The 19,752-nt window shown below is 39.1% G+C and overlaps 3 protein-coding genes across 3 annotated transcripts; 1 reads left to right on the plus strand and 2 right to left on the minus strand.

Annotated features, from left to right (window-relative positions):
* The first annotated feature begins 9,358 nt into the window (after positions 1 to 9,358).
* Positions 9,359 to 10,642, plus strand: LOC145219724 (uncharacterized). Its single transcript, XM_080087046.1, has 4 exons — positions 9,359 to 9,532; positions 9,737 to 9,916; positions 9,986 to 10,185; positions 10,372 to 10,642. Exons 1-4 carry the CDS (start codon positions 9,359 to 9,361, stop codon positions 10,640 to 10,642), a joined length of 825 nt encoding a protein of 274 aa, XP_079943172.1.
* Positions 10,643 to 14,304: 3,662 nt separating this feature from the next.
* LOC145219725 (general transcription factor II-I repeat domain-containing protein 2A-like) lies at positions 14,305 to 14,928 on the minus strand. Its single transcript, XM_080087047.1, has one exon. It carries the CDS (start codon positions 14,926 to 14,928, stop codon positions 14,305 to 14,307), a length of 624 nt encoding a protein of 207 aa, XP_079943173.1.
* Positions 14,929 to 14,935: 7 nt separating this feature from the next.
* LOC145219726 (general transcription factor II-I repeat domain-containing protein 2A-like) lies at positions 14,936 to 15,827 on the minus strand. The gene is made up of 2 exons (XM_080087048.1): positions 15,353 to 15,827; positions 14,936 to 15,267 (listed from the first exon to the last, which is right to left on the minus strand). The coding sequence occupies exons 1-2, from the start codon at positions 15,825 to 15,827 to the stop codon at positions 14,936 to 14,938; spliced, it is 807 nt and encodes a 268-aa protein (XP_079943174.1).
* Between the last annotated feature and the right edge of the window lie 3,925 nt (positions 15,828 to 19,752).

The raw sequence follows: 19,752 nt of genomic DNA on the forward strand, positions 1-19,752 counted from the left end.
GAATTGTGATTCACCTTTCGGCGGATTCTCCACTGAGCCTGCGTAGCTCAGTTGGTAGAGCGCGAGTCTACGCCTTCCCATATGGTAGTGAATGCTTGTTGACCAGCTCATTCGGTATGGCGCCTTCAATGGGCATGGCGTACTGTGATTTATACATGAGTGTGACGTGATCCCTGGTATGCATAGATGCTTCAGGACTGATCTCATTTATGAATTTATGTTCATATTAACTGATACTGGTAAATCTGGCGATCCCCTACTACAAAGCTGAAATGTGCAGCATACGAGGCATGCAGTGGTGCTTGTGATTCAACTTTCGGCGGATTCTCCACTGAGCCTGCGTAGCTCAGTCGAAAGAGCGCGAGTCCCGGAAAGACTCATGTCATGGGTTCGAATCCCACCGAAGGCTAGATTTTTCTAGCCTACGTCTTGCCATATAGTGATAGCGCCTTCAATGGGCCTGGCGCACTGTGATTTACATATGAGTGTGCCGTGATCGCTGATCTGCACAGATGCCAGTTATGAATTTAAGTGATACCTCAACTTTTAATGTGTGGTTTACATCCAACATACGATAACATGTAATAAAAACTAAAGGTAGATGTCAAGCAAAAAGTATTTTCGCAATAATCACTCTTAAACTCTAGAAAGCAATGCTATGCAAAACAATTTAAAGTCGCACTTTATTGAACGTGTTCACCACCCCCGAGTGAACAAGAAAACAATATCCAAACAAAAGAATTCCAGTACTTGCGATTTAACTTCGTGATTAACAATGACGCTACGTTCGCTTTACAAAAACCCTTGCGTTAGAATACGTGCAACTGGCCTAGGTTGTAAACCACGATATAGTAAATTAAACCCAATGACGCTTAGGAAAGGACAAGCTTATTTGTCTGTTAACTTAGTTTTTTTTTTATCCACAGTCGGTTTATTTAAGACGTGGGACTAAATGACAATGAGGTGTTTTAAAACCAACTTATGAGTTCCGTTTCTGTTTAAACATCGGGAATTTATTAATGGATAATCAAACCTTTTTTAGCCACGTTTAAATGGTTAAATCTCTCAAATTTATTTTTCGGCAGGGTACAGGAACTTGTTTAAACGTCTTTAATTATTTGGATTAGCAAGTTATCATTACTAGCATTTGCATTCGACTAAGACCACAACACTTGAATATACCAGGTGAAATGTAAGTGTGATTTTTCTTTTATTATTTAAATTAGGACCCGGGTCCCCCTGTCTGGTCCCAGGCATAATCTTCCCCCGCTGGTGGGTGCAGAGCTTTCAAGATTGACTTGCCAAGGAACTGTGTATTTTTATGGAAGTTGTGTTGTGTCCCTTCGTTGTCGTTCACTACATAAACTCAATGATACTGTTTCAGATTTTTTCGATGAGTTAAAATCCTATTTTTGTGTCTTACAAAAACAAAACTCTTCCTGCTTTAACAATTTTTAAAATATTTTTGTTTTGTTAGGTCTTTTTCAAAATTGATCCCAAAAAGTGAGTTATCCTCCCAAAAAGTCAAAATGGTAAAATTGGAATTAAGCGAGATATGGAAAACAAAAGAGCCACATACACATGTTCTCATTGTTTCCGTTTTCGATAAAATAAGTGTTTCCGTGTTCAAAAACACTGATTGGCAGCAAAATGCGAAGAAAAGGAAGATAATTTTTATGAATACGTTTGTTATAAGGTAACGATGAGATGTTAAAAACAGTTTGTGTGGACATTCTCGATTCTGTCCTTTTATCTTAAAGTTAAGCTGAGCAATTATTATCCGCACTTAAAACTTTGGCAGTTTTGTCATGCATTTAAAACAAATTTACGCACAGACATTTGTACCTTATTGTACATAAAGTTTCAATTGTACAAACGAAATGCTAAAACCAGTTTTTGTTTTTAAAGTCACATTTCAACAACAAGAGAGCAAGTTTTGTTTTTAAAGTCACATTTCAACAACAAGAGAGCAAAATGAAACTTAATTTGAATTTTCAGGAATCGACACGATATTGCTGTGTTCAGGGTTACCAAATACCCAATATGGATAAAATGTGATCCAAAAAGCTTGCTATTGCCCGATTTGTTTAAAAGTACTATGATTGAGTCACGAATCCTTATTACCCAAATCGCCACACAAAATATGGACACCAAATTTCAAATTGAACTTGCTTCACATAACGAAGCGATATTTAGGAAATGTTTTTGTTTACCGGATGCATTTGCAAAGCAGGTAGTTTTGCTAAAAAGTGTTTTTGTTTTTCACATCTGAATCATTATATTTTTGCAGACATTTAAAAAAATCGTTACATTGCCAACTGTTTTAGGTAAGTCACACAATTAACTGGCTAAAATGCTCTACTTGCATGTAATTTAACAAAGTTGACCAGAGTAAAAACGAGCAGAATATTTACACGGCGGAGCAATTATTAAAGCAATGTTTGTGATGGAACAGAATTAATGGACTTAACTAAAAGACCATTGCCTGAGCGTTTTTAACAAAAATCATGTTTTAATTGCAGTTGATATGCCATCAACCAGCCAAGTTCAGGTATTAAACTTTTTTTAACATAATGCATGAGGGTCTGTCCACTCAAGTAAAAGCGCAATAGGGAAGGGTCCGGAATATTTCAAAAAAGTATAATGCTAGTTTTGTGACGAAACCTGATTTAAACTGATGAGTCGGCTATTAAGATTCTTTGCATACATTGAAACGAGTGCATAAGCTTTTCGATTTGAATGTCGCGTCACAGGTTCTTGTTTTACGAACGGCCGTGATTTTGCCAATAATTTTTGTTTACAAGTTAAAGTTGGTAAAAAATGAGCTTTATTTCATGTTCTGTTTTGGGCCTACATCTTTATATTCCATACACAGTTGCACGTGTTACGATAGTACAAAGCAATACTATTATTTCCTTTAAGCCCGGCGTGCCTCTTACCACAAACGAAATAGCTACAGAGAAATTAAACTGGAAAGCACAACACAGCATGAACACAGTTGGCTCGTTGGGAGGGACAATAAAAGTTGGAGGTTGTGAGATTGTTATTCCTCCAAGCGCTGTTGACGAGAATGTGGACATTCACGTAACCTCTTTCTTCCACGAAGTTAACCTCCCTGGAGAAGCAGTAAGTTTTAAACGTAGACCTACAAGCATTTATTCAATTAAAAACTGACAAAAGATATGTAGCCGGGCAGTTTAAATTTTACGAAAGGTTAACTTTAGCTAACTTTAACTTACAAGCAGATATAATTCGTGTTGCAAACAGACACCAGTGATAAGGGACGTATCAGCTTAAACATGCTGCTATTTGAATACATTGTGTTTACTGGTGATTGTTTGTACTTTTTGTGATCTCGAGAGCAAGGTTGGGCATTTAATTTGCCACACGGGACACTTTGTTGAGGCTATGTATGGTGACGGTCCATACTTTTTTAATACAACGGTAATGAGCTTTACCTCAAACTTGTTTCGCTTTCACACTTCTTACAACCACTTCCTTAACTGCGAAGTATTTGTATCATTTAGGATTCTCCTCTACAGAGTAATGGGCGATTGTTTTCAACAAAAACGATTATAGGCGCATAATCGTAATATTGTTTTGTCTATGATGTAATAAATTTTAACAAATCTTAGATGCGTTAGTTAGAAGAATTGCGTGAAATGGACCTTGCGTGTTGGAGTAGCAATTAAATTAGGTGTTAGCTGTGAACTGAAGCTGTCGTGTTGCTGGGTGAATCTAACCGCCCACGTCTGCTCAAAAAAACAGAACTTTTATACAAATATCAATCTTATAGGGGGCGATTTGGAGTCAGCGCCTTGGTAAGGGGGCGATTGAGCCAAAAAGGTTGAAGACCCCTGAGTTAAAGTGATTCGACATGCAAAATGATACAGAACCTATGTTAACTCATACAAAACACCAAGTCGAATAATAAGTGTCCTAGTTGCTGTTTTTGCAGAAATGATGATCAGAACGTCCAAGTGAATGTTCGTGGAGAGGATGTAAATATAGATCCTGCAGTTGCACACATGCTTAACGTTTATGACGCATCAAAGTCTCATGCAGAGTTTTCCCTATACAAGAAAAATGGAGAAAGTTTAGTAAACCAAAAGATAGAGGTGTCTATAAAGTCAACTCAAACCGGCAAGACTTTTGCCAACCGCATTTTGTTTTTGAAAAACTACTTGTGAGTTTGCAGCGTAACATGCATCTTGTCTTTTCGGCGTTATTTACTCTGTTGTTACTAATAGAATACACTATTTCCAACAAACAAATGCACCGCACGCACTATTTTGCACTGAATATTATTTTGTTTTTGTTTTTTAAGCTTAGCTGAAAACAAACACCTCGAACATGGGAAATGTAGAACCAAACACTTCCAACAACAAAAAGGATTCGACAGAGAAAACTGTCTTGACACAAAAATTTTTTGCCCAGGTAAGAATTTTAGTTAATTTTATCACCTTCTTCAAACAAAAAATAATAATCATCCTGGCACATCTTTGCAATAGGATAATTTCGTGCAGAGGTGGGGAACCTTTTGATTCACAAAGGCCATTGAACGTTTTATAAACACTGTATAAAGGTGAATAAAAGTGGCATTTTTTCACACATTTCTCTTCGACTGATGCAGCGTACAATGTCAAGGTTTTTTAAATTTATTTAGACATGGAAGACCGCACTTACTGCCCCAAAAAGACACATGTCGGCTTTCACAGGACAGGTTCCCCACCCCTGGGTTAGTGTTTTCAAAGTAAAGTTACCAATGAAATCATGTTAAGTATGCAGTACACTTACAGAGTTTAATATAGTCGACAACAGCAAACATATTCAGCACGTTTACATGCCTGGAGCAACAGTTGAAGAATCTATAGTTGGAACTATGGGGAATAATAATTTTAAAGAATGTAAGTGAGACTAATGTTTGTAATAAAACGTGACCATATGTCTACCGATTTCAACAAAACATTTTGATTCTTTCCTTGTGTGCTTTCAAGAAACACTATTTTTTAGACTTACATCTTGTATGGGATATGTGATCAACCAGACTACGTGAACAGGTGGACATTTTTTGCACAATTTTGAGTTGGACAGTTAAACACAAAAAATGGAGAAACTGATATTGCGTCATGTGCATCTGTCTAGCTAGCTCCTAATAGCTTTCTTTTGTTTGCACAATATTTTTGTGCCAAAACATAGCCGCCAAGTAACTTTTAACTAATTGCATAAAATCGTTGCTATATGTTGTATATGTCATCCTGATAGTTCAGATTTTTGAATGCAGGGCGGCCACCTTATGCCTGCCTCTCAAAACGCACAATTTTGGCTTACGTCCTAGATTTACTTGTGCTTGTTTTTGTTTCAAAAATTGTAAAAAATTCTCCGTTTCCCTTTTAGTAAAATCATTCATCCGGTTGTGTGATTCAGAATACCGCGTTTTAATGGCCGTTGGTACCTTGTCGTATTTTTTCTTCCGATCGGTCGTAAAAAAGACTTAGGTAGGACTTCTCGCAGTCCAATAGGAATGAACTTTAGTTTGATTTAAAAAAAATACAGTTATCGTCGACAAAACAGTTTGTAGAATGCATTGCATTGAATCAAATGTACAAAAAGCCACCACGCTTTTATGAAATGGCTTAGAAATAATGACCAAACAGCAGGGTGCAGTCAGCTGCACCCCCTTCTCTTGGTCCTAAAAGTGTTCTAGTTTCACCAAGGCGTTAAGCAAAAAGGGATTGAATTTTGATTGATATATTGTCATCAATAATATTTTGCATGCAGCTGGCAAACTCAATTAGCCAAAAATTTGTAATATCGCATTTTTGTTTGTTGAAGTCATACAATATGTTTTGTGTTGTGTAGGATGTAACTTTTAGTTTATATCACTTTGTACGATACATGACTTGTGCGCTGCTTCGGTCGCACTGTACTTTATGTGAGAGTAAAAAAAAAACACCTCACAGAAGTAAAAACGAAATCTTTCTTAATGCATGCGCCCTAAAATTGACTGCATGCCACACTTTTGCAGTGTTTTGTTTTCTTAAAATCTCACAAGCTGTTATCACATAAGTTTCAGACAAACACTGCAAATCTTCATCTTGTAGCGAAGTTGCTTTTTTAGCGTGGCCGGTTAAGAATGAGCCGTGACACGCTAAAATGAGACACGTGAACGAAACACAGGGAAAAAGGCGAAACAAGTGAAAAGGCGTTTCTAACAAACGTAATGCGTGTCGTCAACAAAATCTAATAATTTAGTCTTGTGTATGTGGTTCCATTATTTTGCCGTGTACGTTTGCATATACCCAGGGTTGCCGTACCGTCCTTATTTCTGAGATTTGTCCTTTTGTACCAGCTGGTTAACGCACCGCATATCATGCAATACACACATGTCACGATTTGGCACGTGTACATGTCGTTCGATAAACCTATATCAAGGGTTGGGCAGCTTGCAATAAAAATTTCATTAGTTTAGCCATGATGAAAAAAACGATTTATACTAAAAAGCTATACTAATAAAACTAAAAACAATTGCAAAACTTTGGATCGATTTGTTAGTTGCAAAACCGAAAAAAATGCTGTTTCAGCCGGGATATTTTTTGGCGGCCTATTATTTTCTGCACGAACGCATACCCCACTAAATACTTCCTAATCGATAATGCTTTGAAATTGCTGTCATTCACATTTTTGTCTCTGAGATATGCGCTGAATACGGACAAACGCCGAATTAAAAACAATATCTTACGGATACAGTATCCTATTGCGGCAGCCACATTAACAGGATCCAAAAAATCCAGGAGCAAATTAAAAGTTGCGTTCTGGTCCAAAACGTCGTACACATGATTTTATCGTGTCAACTGTTAATGCGTGAGTCATGTCATCCCAAAATTGTTTAAAAATTATTATAACCGTATCGTCCGCTTGTTTTACTATACTTAGCAACCGACTTCGTATGGATCTAAGACATTAACTAGATTCAATCGTACGAAAGCACAATTTACAAACTCAATGGTTTGCGTAAACAAAAAAACCTGCAAGTAAAACAAAGTTTGTTCCGAACTTTTCGCTACAGAACAACTCGAAATTCAGTAACAACACAGTAAACGTTTGAATTCGATACAGAATAAATTCTACTTTGGTAGTTTACACCAGGGGTGTGCCACCTTTTTCGTCGGTTCGGACAAGCGAGGGCCACACAATGTTTTTCATGTACCTGATTTACACGTTTTTTTACGCTACTGTTGGTGCGGCTTGCATTATAACATCATGTCGATATTATTTCCACACCCCTGCGTTTTGTTTTATTTTGCGTTTATAATCAACTTGAAAATGTTAGGTGCAGGTGCGCATAGAAGACCATAGGTCTGGGTGAATTAAGTTCCATGCGCTGGTTTAGTTTATTCTTGTTACGTATAGCAACTTAGGAGATTTACTGAAAACGCTAAAATGTGCATTTTTACTTGCTCTGAATCAGAGTGTTGTTGAGGGCCACACTAAACGGCTTGGCGGGCCGGATTGTGACCCGCGGGTTGCACACAGACTGATGGTTTTATCAATCTTGTTATCTATAAAATTACCTACAATAACCACTGCATCCTACAAATTAACATTTTAAGTAAGCGAGTGAGTTTGTGATCTCAGGTGTCTGTCCTATCTATTTATTTCATAGTGAGATCAATTTTTAACATAGGACAGAAACCTGAGATCACAAACGGGTCTAGTGTACAATTGTACGTACATAGGTTAATGACGTCACAAAATCATGAAATTACGTCACAACATAGTTGAGGTCATATGATGACGTCATGCAAAATTTCAGCTCGCTATGACGTGTCATTCACCTTGTTTTTAACAACATGAAAAACTTTGACGTCACTCGTGCGAAGCCTTGTCAACCATTGTTGCAAAAACGTCGAAATAAACTGCCGAACTACAGTTAGGTACCATAACAAATTACAACTTAAGGGATACGTGAAAATAAATGTAAAATTTTAAGTTCCACAAAAGCTTACATTATATCTCTGACAATATTGGGTTCCTTCTTACTTGTTTCAAGACAGGTAACAGTGGATCACAAGACTAGAAAACCTATACGTTATGGGGGAATTTACAAAAGGCTATATTTCCGCTTTGCGACGAGCTATATACAAGCGGGATCCATCGCAAGAAAGCTTAGGGACCGTCGTTTGATGCGCCCTCTGTAGTTATGTCACCAAAGGGCGCTACGCAGTGAGTCCTTTCTCGAATGATCTCTCTTAAAAAAGATGGACAGGCAGTTGGTCGAAAGGTCCGGCGCCCAAGACCCATATACAAACTAAAACAGTTTGTTCGGAATTCGTCCCTCAGAAGCGCCCTGCGCTAAAACCTCTAAAAAATTATAAAAATGCTAATTGTGACGTTATACAATTTATTTTGCAGATCAAAGACGGAAAAACGGGACAAAAAAGCAAGCCCATAGAAAGCTCTTAAGCAATTTTAACTACAACTTGTTGATATTACTGTTTTTCTTTTTTTGGAATGCAAACATAGTTTTGTTAAAATTTGTGCAATAAATTCAACTGTTTGCTATTTGAACCCATTAAAAAATACTGCGTGTGCTTCATTACTTTATAAAATGGTAAGTTTTAGCTACTTTTTGGGCTTGCTACTGATTGAGCTGCACCCAAGGGCGCTACACAGTGGCTGACAGGGTAAAACCTGTTTTTCAAAAATTGACACAATAATGCAACACAAAATCGGTCGGGCCGGGTGTCAAAACATAATGTCAGGCCCCTTACAAAAGACTGCAAAGTTTCAGCGGAAACGTGTCAGTACTTTTCGTTCAGCGAGCCGACATAGTGACGTACCTCGTCGCTAGGCAAAACCCTATAGTGCCGGGCCGCACCAAGTGTAGAGTCGTACGTAAAATCGGTCATGTTTGTGAAGGCTACATCTCGGCTCTGATTTGCGTTTTTCAGGAACTGATGATGCCATTATTAGGCGAAATATATATTCCTACTTTCTAATTTACTGACTGATTCTGTTGGCAGGTGAGACAGTCCTCTCAAATTTCGAGTTGGTTATAGTTAAGTTATTCAGTGTTTCGCCACTAAGTCTCGCATATATACATTTTATTTTGTGCACTAGGCCTATGTAGTATGCACTTAGTATGCAGGGGGGAAAGAATGATACCGTATTTTATACAACAAAAATTCACAAATATTATATTATTTTTCCTGAGTATGTTGTACAAAAACTGGATCGGATAATCCGGATCCTGATTCGGCAGCTGTAAAGTAGTATCCGATCCGGACGCGTTTTTTTTCTTACTATATATTATGTGCAATCCCTCAAGCAGCATTATCGTTACAAGTTTACCAACATGGCTTCCCTAGTTGGAATTAACTCTAGAAGAATGTCACTTTGTGGTGCATTTCTCGAAAATGAAAAGGCAATTGCGTGGGCTCGAACCCACGGTATACTTTCCACCCGCAAAGTTTGCGAATGTGGAGGAAATATGGTCGAGCAACAGCTGAGGTCGGCCAGAGACGGCCGGGTGTAGCGTTGCCCAGATCAGGTAAGCTGTGTCCTTATGGAAAAAGCTAGCTATTTGGAAATAATGGATGTTTAACCAACAACAAACGTAATGTAACGTAACTATTATAGTTATTTTGGGGTTTTGCAGGTTATGTAAAAATTACTGCAAACGTCAAATTATCATGTTACATAGTTTTTTTTTACCATAGATTTTTTTTTGCAGGACTGCAGAAAAAGGGACTCCCTCAGAGTGGGTCCCTGTTTCGATAAAAGCAACATAACAATGGTGCAGTTGCTTACTATTGCGTACCACTGGGCAGAAGAGCGGACGCAGGATGCAATCTGCAAAGAGGCAGAAATTAGCAATAAAACCTGCGTCGATTGGTGTGGCTTACTTCGTGAGGTAAAAGATTAAAAGTAATAAACCACTCGTGTAGGGTTGCTTACAAACCGTTTAAACTGTCTTTTACAGATCTGCACAGAAGAACTGCTAAGACGCCCCACTATCATTGGCGGGCCAGGGCATGTTGTGGCCATCGACGAATCGTTGGTGGCCAGGAGAAAGCCAAGCTCAAATGCCCAGGCGCGACCGATCCCTCAACAGTGGGTTTTTGGTGGAATTGACACCGAAACTAAGTATGGATACAGTATACTTAAAAGAAGATCGAAAATGTAATATTAGAAACAATCGTTTTTTTAGGGAATGCTTCATGTTGTTGGTTCCATCAAGGGACCAACAAACCCTGGAAGGTGTCATACAGAGGCACGTGTTACCAGGCACAGAAATTTGGTCCGATGAATGGCGGGCATACAACAACTTAGGAAGTAGGCAAAAAAGGTTTCATAAAAGTAATGCATTTCTGAAGTTCACAATCTTTTAGATATAGGATACATTCACCGGACAGTAAACCATTCTGTGCAATATGTATCGCCGACGGGGGTACATACAAATGATATAGAAAGCCTGTGGAGCAGTGCGAAGAGAGAGTTAAGACGGAGAAACGGTGTCAAACGGGACTTCATACCGACCTATCTGGATGAGTTCCTATGGCGCCAAAGAAGACCAAAAAACAGGTACTTTGCGGACATCATAAAATCCATTGCAGAAAAACCAAAATACCAGTTTTAAAAACAAATTAGCCTGCCTTCATTTTTTTGCCACCCTCCCCAACCGATTTGGTTCGCTGATTTTTGTGTTACGTCATTGTTTCGATTAAACAAAAAAAAAACAGGTTTTGCCGCTTCAGCCGCTGTGTGGCGCCCTTAGGGGGCAGCAAGTCCAGGGGGGTCTCGATCGATAGTAGGTGCACACACCTTTTCTACACTGGCTACCGCTTGTCTCTCGCTCGTCTCGGAGATGTTGCCTCACAAACATAACCTCATTTGCCTTGCAAATCATTCTTTTTTCAATGGGGGAAATCCCGTTGTTGAAAAGTATAAAAAAGGAACACAAAACGTCGTAAGTCATAGAAATCAACGTTCTAAAATTATTTTTTTGCTTCACTTTAATCAACCGTTTTGCAATGTGTTCGGTGTTAAACATATCTTTTATTGAAGAAATGCATAAGAAAGCAGTTTTTATGGCAAATACGCATAAATAACATAAAAAAGGTAAGTTTGTTTGCTCAAAAGTTTCTTTTTCCTCATAACGCTTTTTAGTAACTGTACCTAATTACTATTCTAGCCGTTGCTTTTACGGACTACGTAAGAGGTTGATGTAAGAGGATGTTGCTGACGTCATAGCGATTTGAAATTTTGCATGACGTCATAATATGACCTTAACTATGTTGTGACGTAATTTCAAGATTTTGTGACGTCATTAACCTATGTACGTACAATTGTACACTAGACCCCTTTCTATAGTTAGTAAACGTTATGATAACAAGTATGTTTTGGATTTAAAGTCAAGATGAATTGTTTTTTTGCTCCTGTCCAAATTTACATTCTGTCTGTAGCCTACACTATGTACACCGTGTCAAAGACCAAAACGCTGAAGTTGTTTGTCTTAGCTGCACTGCAGGACATGTAAAATGTTGTGTTGCTTTACATTAAAGCTTGCTAATAAATAGGCTCCATTGTCAAGCAATGTACATCACACTTCCTATTATTGTTTAGTTTAAAACAAAGGTCCAACTACCCCTTGTGTTACCTTCTCAAAAAAAAATGTCGGTCATATCGAACTATTTCGCTTTATAATGCCAAAGTGAAGTAGGTAAACCGACACATATATTTAAATCAAGTCCCAAAAATTCAAATAAAAAAATTGATTTTATTTGTGCCCTATTCGTAAGTAGTCCTTTAGAAACCATTGCTGCATATGGCTTTATTAAGCGTTCTTCCTCCCGTTTACGACTAAACTGTACTTAGCCCGCTCCCAATCTGTCCTCACAGCCCTTACTTAGCCCCAGTGGTGGAATTCAGTCGGTTCGCACCGGTTCTACAGAACCGTCTCACGAAATTTTATGAGATCAGCGAACCGGTCAGAATTACTTATTACTGTCAATGGACTTTTTGTAACAGAACCGCCTAAAAACGTGACTTTTGTGAACCGGGTGACAAAAAATGTGAATCCCACCACTGCTTAGCCCGTGTTAATTTTGTTAAGCGATTAGTTGACCTTGTTTCGCTCGCCAAGCCCAGACTTAACCCGCTTAGACTTGGCCCCTGTTCAATGAACTACGTCAGTGATTTTCAACCGGGGCCCTCGGGGCCACCCGTGTCGGTTCACTAGAAACATTCGCCAAGAGACATTAAGTCATTTTTCTGTCGTGGCGTAACCCCTTTCTTTCGCAATGCACAGCGTTTTTGTGTGCAGGGGTCACCGGGTCCTAAGGGATTACATATTGGGGGCACGATCTACGCCAAGTTGAGAACCACCGCACTAAGCCATCGCTTAGCACACCTGGCCCGGGCAAAGCCTGATTAGGCGATGGCTTAACAAACTAAACATGGCCTTGGTGAGCGAGGGCTAAGCCAGCGTGTATTTTTTTACGGAATCCTTAAGCTCGGACTGTAGCCTGCGCCTATTACGTCATTTTGCAATTTTTGACACGCCGTGTAAGTCCGAGTCGGTGGAACCATAAATGTTTGTTAAAAAAAGTTTGCAACAAAAAAACTTTTTTGCACTGAAAAATCAATGTTTGCACCAAAAATAAAATGTTTGCATCGAAAAATCAATGTTTGCACTGAAAAATAAATGTTTGCACTGAAAATAAATGTTTGCCAAAAAGTTGTTGAATTGCACTTGTGAGCCACCGTAGGTGGCATCTAGGTTGCGCGACTAATTATACTAACTACTTAATCTAATGGTAAACGTCTGGTCATATCAGCTCAGTAAGGCTATTTTTTTCTGTAGCAAGGTGAAACTGGTTGGTAACAAAAGTGTTTAATAACAGCGAAATTTGTTGAATACTAAAACATGTGATTACAGGTGTTAGTGAATGTGATCTTGGCAATCTAGGCTTTTGGCAAAAAGATTTTGGAGAGAACGGTTTGTTCCAGGGGGTTCAAATAAAACGCCTAATGTTGAAACACAAAATAGGAGAATAACATCAGGACATGTTTGTAGAAAAGCCTTTTGAAAAGGACCCATATTAACGCACACCAAAATACCTTTGCATATGTGCTTTGTAAGAAAAGATTTAGTAATTCAGGAAGTTTAAAAAAAAAAACATGTTGCAACACAAAGCCTATTCATGTGTTGTTTGTGAAAAGAGATTCAGTCTCGTGGAAAATAACAGGTTGACGAATATTAAACCATTAGCCAACTTAACAGTAATTTGATGCTATTTTTGTTCCAACTTAGCAGAATGCTACCCCTCGTATACTGCATATGTCAGGTTCTCACGTTTAAATGAACAGTTCATCAAATTCATCAGCTAAGATAAACTTACTCAATACAATGAACACTAACACTCTTGATGTTCGGTTACAACCTTTCTTGTAGCTTATAATCGAGCTGATATCAACAACTTCCATTGGACTCACAGCCAAGTACTACATTTTAACGAACTTAAGTTATCCAGAAAAAACTAGTTCTTTATTTTTTGACAAAAAAGTGATTATTTGAGTAGAATTTTATAATTCTTTTATAAATTTCCCACCAAACGAATCTTTTTTTAACAACCATCACATCGAAAAGATTTCTCATTGAAGTGTGTACAACATGTGACCTTTTCAAATTATCGCTTTAGTGCAGGGGTGGCCAACCGGTAAGAGTTTAAGAGCCATATTTTTTACTGTGTTTCCACGAAGAGCCACATTATACAGATGGGCCCGCATGTTTATTGCCTCGTCTCTTCTTCACACACAGAGACCTGTGCTTAGCCGGATTTATTCTAGATGTCGCACACAAACATATTAACGACACAATTTGACTTGTACACACCACCGCCCAGTCATTTTTAACAACGAATGGTTTGCACACACAAACTCTCATTTCAACGAATCCCACAAACAAAAACCTAATAATTAAATTATTTATTTTTTCCTCTTTCTATCAGTAACGTGCGGTGAGATTCATGTCTGGTGAGGCATTGAAATCATTAAAGTCAAATTTACAAAAAATGAATATTTGAAATTAGCATTTCGTCATTTGAAGTCTCACGGTGAGCCTCAACAAATGCACGTCTCTTCACGTGATTAAAATCGTAAACACGAGAAACTTAAGATTTCAAAAAACTAAATGAAAGTTAAAAACTAAAAGAAAAGAATTTTAGTACTGAATAAATATAACAGTCGAAGCCATTTTTCCATGCCTCCTTTCACAGCACTGCATATTATGCATGTTGCTTAGTGGGACTTCTGGCATTCCTTGCCTTGAACAATCCTCTTCGGATCTGGCTTGTAATCAGTAGTTGCCACTCGAAGCAATTCTTTAACATGGGTGTCAGTCAGAACATATCGGTGCTTTGATTTCACGTGTTTCCGGGTAGAAAACACAGACTCGCAGACGTATGTTGATCCAAATATTGACAGTATCTTAAGCGCAGCCCGTTTGACATTGGGGTATTTTTCCATTGGCACACTTTTCCAGAACTCGATGGTCCCTTCCCTTAAAGCGGGTTTCAGTCGGTCCTCCTCGCAAAGATCACTAAATTCTAACTCAGCCGCAGCCTCATCTGTGACCAGCGGGGCTTTTAAACAGTTGGTCTCTACATTAAGTGGGTCAACGAGGAATGAAATCTGTGGCCTTTTGAGTTGTAGATCGCGGAACCGGGTCACGAAATTTTGATGCAGGTTTTCAACCAGTGTTGCATATCCAGCTGTTTTCTGATTCAGGGCGACACTGGTTACTTGCCCGCTGGCTTTTAGCAGAGTGGGAAAATGCATTAAATCTCCCTTCTGAATATGCGCCTTGAACAGCATCAGTTTGTTGACAAACGCAAACACACTTTGCACTAGGTCAGGCAGCATTTTAAACTTACCCTGCAGGGTCAGGTTCAGTCTGTCCAAGTGACACAACAGGCTTCATGACATTGTCTAAATTCAATGATTTAGACACGAGTTGCTCCCTGTGAATGATGCAGTGAAAATTCCAAAACTCGGGAAAGGTTTGGTCAACTTTGCACAGCCCCACAAGTCCGTTCACAGACCCTATCATGGCTGGCGCCCTATCTGTGACTATTGCAGCTAGTTTCTGCACAGGCAGATTTGCATTCGCAAATACAGTCATCATTGTTTGTTTCAAATCTACACCACGAGTTCTGTCTTTTAACGGCACAATATCAAGAAGTTCTTCTTTGATCACACAATCTTGACACAAATCGTGCAAATATTGTCAACTGAGGTTTGTCTTGAATGTCACAACTCTCATCCAATGCGACACTAAAATACTCACATGCTTGAAGAGCAGAGTGCAACTTTGATTCAATAGTGCTGTTAATGTCAGATTTTCTGTGTTTAACAGTGTGACGGGACAGCTGGACTTCGGATACCATTCGCTTTAGCTTGCCGTTTTCAGGAGACAAGATTTCAATCATGTCACTAAGGCATTTTTTAACAAACTCTCCTTCATTGTATGGATTTTTAGCACGTGCAATGTTCCAAGCCAATTGATACGATGCAAGCGTTACGATCTCTGAGGACTTTGTAAATTTGTGGAAGAACTGTTTTTGCTTTTCTGCTTGGGTTTTCAAAGTGACCAATTTGTGCTTGCGAAGTTCAGTTCCTTTTGGAAATTCCTGGTCAATATTAGCATGTAATGAGCTGAAATGGCGCTGAAGATTTGACGCCTTAAAATTCGCCAATGATGCCTGGCATATAAGGCAAAATGGCTTGCCATTACACTCAACAAAAAATATAAACTCTCCCATTCTGTTAAAAACATCCTGTTTTCTTCTGACTGTTTTTTTTTTTTTCTCTGCCATTTTAATGGCTAACCTGACAAAAATTGTTTATTCAAAAGATCTTGCCCCGTTGAAGAACTTCTAACGCGCATGCATAACGGATTTATAGCCCAAAAACAACAGATTGGAACATTATTTATTTTAGAACACGTCGTTGTACATATTACTGTTGCTTTGTATCTCATTTGCATTGTACGTAACAATGAGAAATCATTCATTGTTCAACAATTGGATATTTGTCATCATAATCAAGCCATTTACCACATAAAGTTGCAGTTTCAAGGCAAGGTTTGTGGCCACACCCAGTGTTTCTTTTAAGGTGTTTTGGGGGACTGGAACGGTATAAGTGGAGGTACAGCTAACAGCTGAATCAAAGAGTTATTCACAAAAGAAGTGCACCTTCGATACTCGTCAATGTTTATTTCTGATTTATGGCGCATAATGATCAGTTTTTACGTGTGGAAACATAACAAGCAGAAGCCAACAAGCACACTTTGTTTGATTGTGCAGCAAACTTGTTTGGCGGCCGTGTTGGGCAGGCTGTTTGGTCGCTGTCACAATCATTTAAGTTGTGCCTTGTCGAATAATTCATTTTATGTTGCGTTGATTGTATGTAGTTTAAATGCCTAGGTTTGTACCGCATCTTTAGAGATTAATGTTTGTCCTAAAGCAGTGCGACCCAGGGTCAAAAAATGGGTCGCGCTGCAGTGATTCAATTCTGCCCAAACGAACTATTACTGTTTTAGGTAAATATAAACGAATTTTCTTAAAGTAGTAGTAAAGACACCTCATTTGACACGTTGTACAGTAAATGAACCAATCATTACAACATACCGACAATAGCCTTCCAATTTTACTGTTACGCACATAGCGATTGTAACGTCATAGCACGGGGAATAATAGGACAAGGTAATCTTGCGAAACTAGACGTGGAGATGTAACAGTTAGCGTTTAAGGATTATTAAGTATTCATACAAGGAAACTTTTTAGATTTGGGATTCAATTCTATCAATGATCATGGTGCTGCAAAGCCTCAATGTGTGTTTGTTATGCAGTGTTATCAAACGAATCGACCTCGTTAAGCCTGCAGCCATTTAGACATGGGCAGACTCCTATGCGGCGACGGCGTGGCCTCGAAATTGCAGTTCGTCTCGTTAATAATAATATTTAAATTTTTTGATGCTTGAGTCGTGAGATATTCATAAAACTCAGATTTGGGTCGCGGTCAAAAAAGTTTGAGAACCGCTGTCCTAAAGCAACCTTTGAAATCAGAAATAACGTAATAATTGCTTTTCTTGCGCAACCTAGATTCGAGTTAATTCTATTCCTTCTGGACTCTTCTCTGACTTAAACTGAATATTATGAAGCTTATGATGTCATAAACGTATTTACTCAACCTTACGTTTAGTTTTAACAATTGTTTGTGACGTAACATATTTTTTGGCATTAACTAAGGCGGCATATTTTGAGTGTAAAAGAGAGGAAGGACAGAAATTAAGAAATACGTTGAAGTGCTGACAGTTGCTATCAAGTTTTAATGCGTTATTTGCAAGTGCTGTTGTAGATTACATCGCCCTTTTTGCCAGTTCTCTGAAGATTTTAATCAGCGATCTCAGAAGTAGAACTATTCAGTCGTTATTTGATCAGCGATCTCTTTCCTGGTAAAAGAAAAGGAAGACGTGACAGTCGCTATTTTGAGCATTTCTGAGATAGAAAGATTGTTTTTGCGATAAAATTTAGAATAGGCTATTTCTTAAATACTCTTTCTATTTTTTAACTTAAAAATTTTAAGTTTTTGTGAGTTATTTCAGGTAAAAATGTCTTAGCGTAAACGCTTATCCTCTGATAAACCTAACAATCGAAGTATAAAGCAGTTCTTTTCTGGTAAACCGAAAACACGTACTGCTGCTCTAACCCCCGAAACCGCATCTGCCAACAGCACCACAAGTTCTGATTGTGTTTTACTAAATGACCGCAATTCTGCTGAAAATGTTCAAGAGCAATCGACTCTTCCTGTTGCACCGTCGACGACTGTTCCAGCTGCACCATCCAACGAGATATTTCAATCGTGGATCAAACTGAAAGGTTTTGGTGATGCTCTACGAATGAACGTGTTCACCCTCCATGCTGACGGAGGCATAATATGTTTGCTTTGCTCTAAGCATCCAGTAGCTATCACTGGCCGAGGCAAGTTTGCTGATGTTTACACCAGCGTACCCGCCAGACCTCAGCGCCCCTCTCGTCTGGATATGCATCTGAGCTCGGAGCAACACCAGCAAGCAGTTAAACTGGAACAGAACCAACGTGTCTCGCTATTTCACACAAAGTATCAAGATCGTGTATTAAATAAAACCAAAACAGTGGCTGAGAGAGTACACCTAATTTACTGGGTACTGAAAGAGGAAGTAGCGAATCGAAAAGTTGCTTCCTTGCAAACACTGGTTGAAGGCATCGGTCACAATGACCGGCTACGTGACCTGCGACATACCAGTTCAACACCAGTGACGGAGTTTATTTTACTCATCTCCGACCATCTGACTGATCGCATCGTTGCTGATGTCAAGCAAAGCCTATGCTGGGCTACCATGGTCGACGAGACAACCGATATTGCTACTTTGCAGCAATATATTACATTTGTTCAGTACGTCAATAAAAAGGGACGCCAGGCAACTGCATTTTTGGATATCCGTCGGATAGACGCTCGCGGGGCAACTGCTGCCAACCTATTCCGACTCTGGAAAGAGGTCGCTGCTGACTACAGTCTTGATGTGGGTAAACATGTCGCTATTGCATGCGATGGAGCTGCTTCAATGATAGGCCGCCGAAATTCCCTCTCACAGAAATTGACTGCACAAAATCCGATTACCTACACAGTGCACTGCCATGCGCATCGCCTTGGCATGTACGGACACGGTAAAGGAGCTACAACACATCCATGATTGCGAACGTGGCTTAGTCCACACGTGGAAGTACTTTTCAATTTCGCCGCTCAAGACCGCAAAACTACAAGAAATGCAAACTGTTGATTCGTCTGCGCGAAAATTAGTTAAAGCCTCCGGTACTCGCTGACTATCTCATGGTCAGGCTGTAATCGCAATGAAAGCAGAACTGCCTGCTGTACACGCTACGTTCCAATATTTTGCTACCGAGAAGAAAGATTGCACAGCAGTTGGTATTCTTCATTTAATTTGCTCCAAACGCTTTCTTTTCTCCCTTTACTTGCTGAATGCTGCTTTGGTCCATCTCAACAAGTTATCATTGTTGTTTCAAAAAGGTAGTTTTCACTTTTCTCACATGCAGTCGGCACTTTCAATATGCAAAAAAAGAGATTAGGAGCATTGCCAATTCAGATCAGGTTTTAAACAGCCTAAAACTTGACTGGGAGAAGATTTCAAAAATTTTACCAAAATCTAAAAATACACTTCTTGAAGATGATTTTAAACTGCTGCGATTCACCACAGAAACATACTGTGAGGCACTGCTCTGTAATCTCGAAGAACGTTTCCCTGAGCCTGAGGTACTCTCTGCTTTTCGAATCTTTGATGCTAATGAGATTCCTCTTGATACCCCTCAGCGCCAACTTTATGGGAATGATGATCTCTCGCTGCTTATCAGAAGATTTGACATTGTTCCTGCTGAACACACCTTGAAAGTACTAAATGACTATCAAACGTTGAAAGATAGAATGACAATGCCAGAATTTGAGTTCTGCTAGGATCCCGGTGATGTCTGCAGCAAAATTGCTCGAGACAACGTATTCCAGCAAATGTTTCCAGAGCTGCATCGACTTTGCTGCATTGCATTGTCAATTCCTCTAGCAACCGCCTGGCCAGAGCGAGGATTTTCGACTCTATGTCGTGTTAAAATCAAGCAACGAAATAGGCTACTAGAT

The sequence above is a fragment of the Phallusia mammillata genome, chromosome 3 (assembly GCF_965637545.1).
Source record: "Phallusia mammillata chromosome 3, kaPhaMamm4.hap1.1, whole genome shotgun sequence".
In the NCBI taxonomy this organism is placed as follows: Eukaryota; Metazoa; Chordata; class Ascidiacea; order Phlebobranchia; family Ascidiidae; genus Phallusia; species Phallusia mammillata.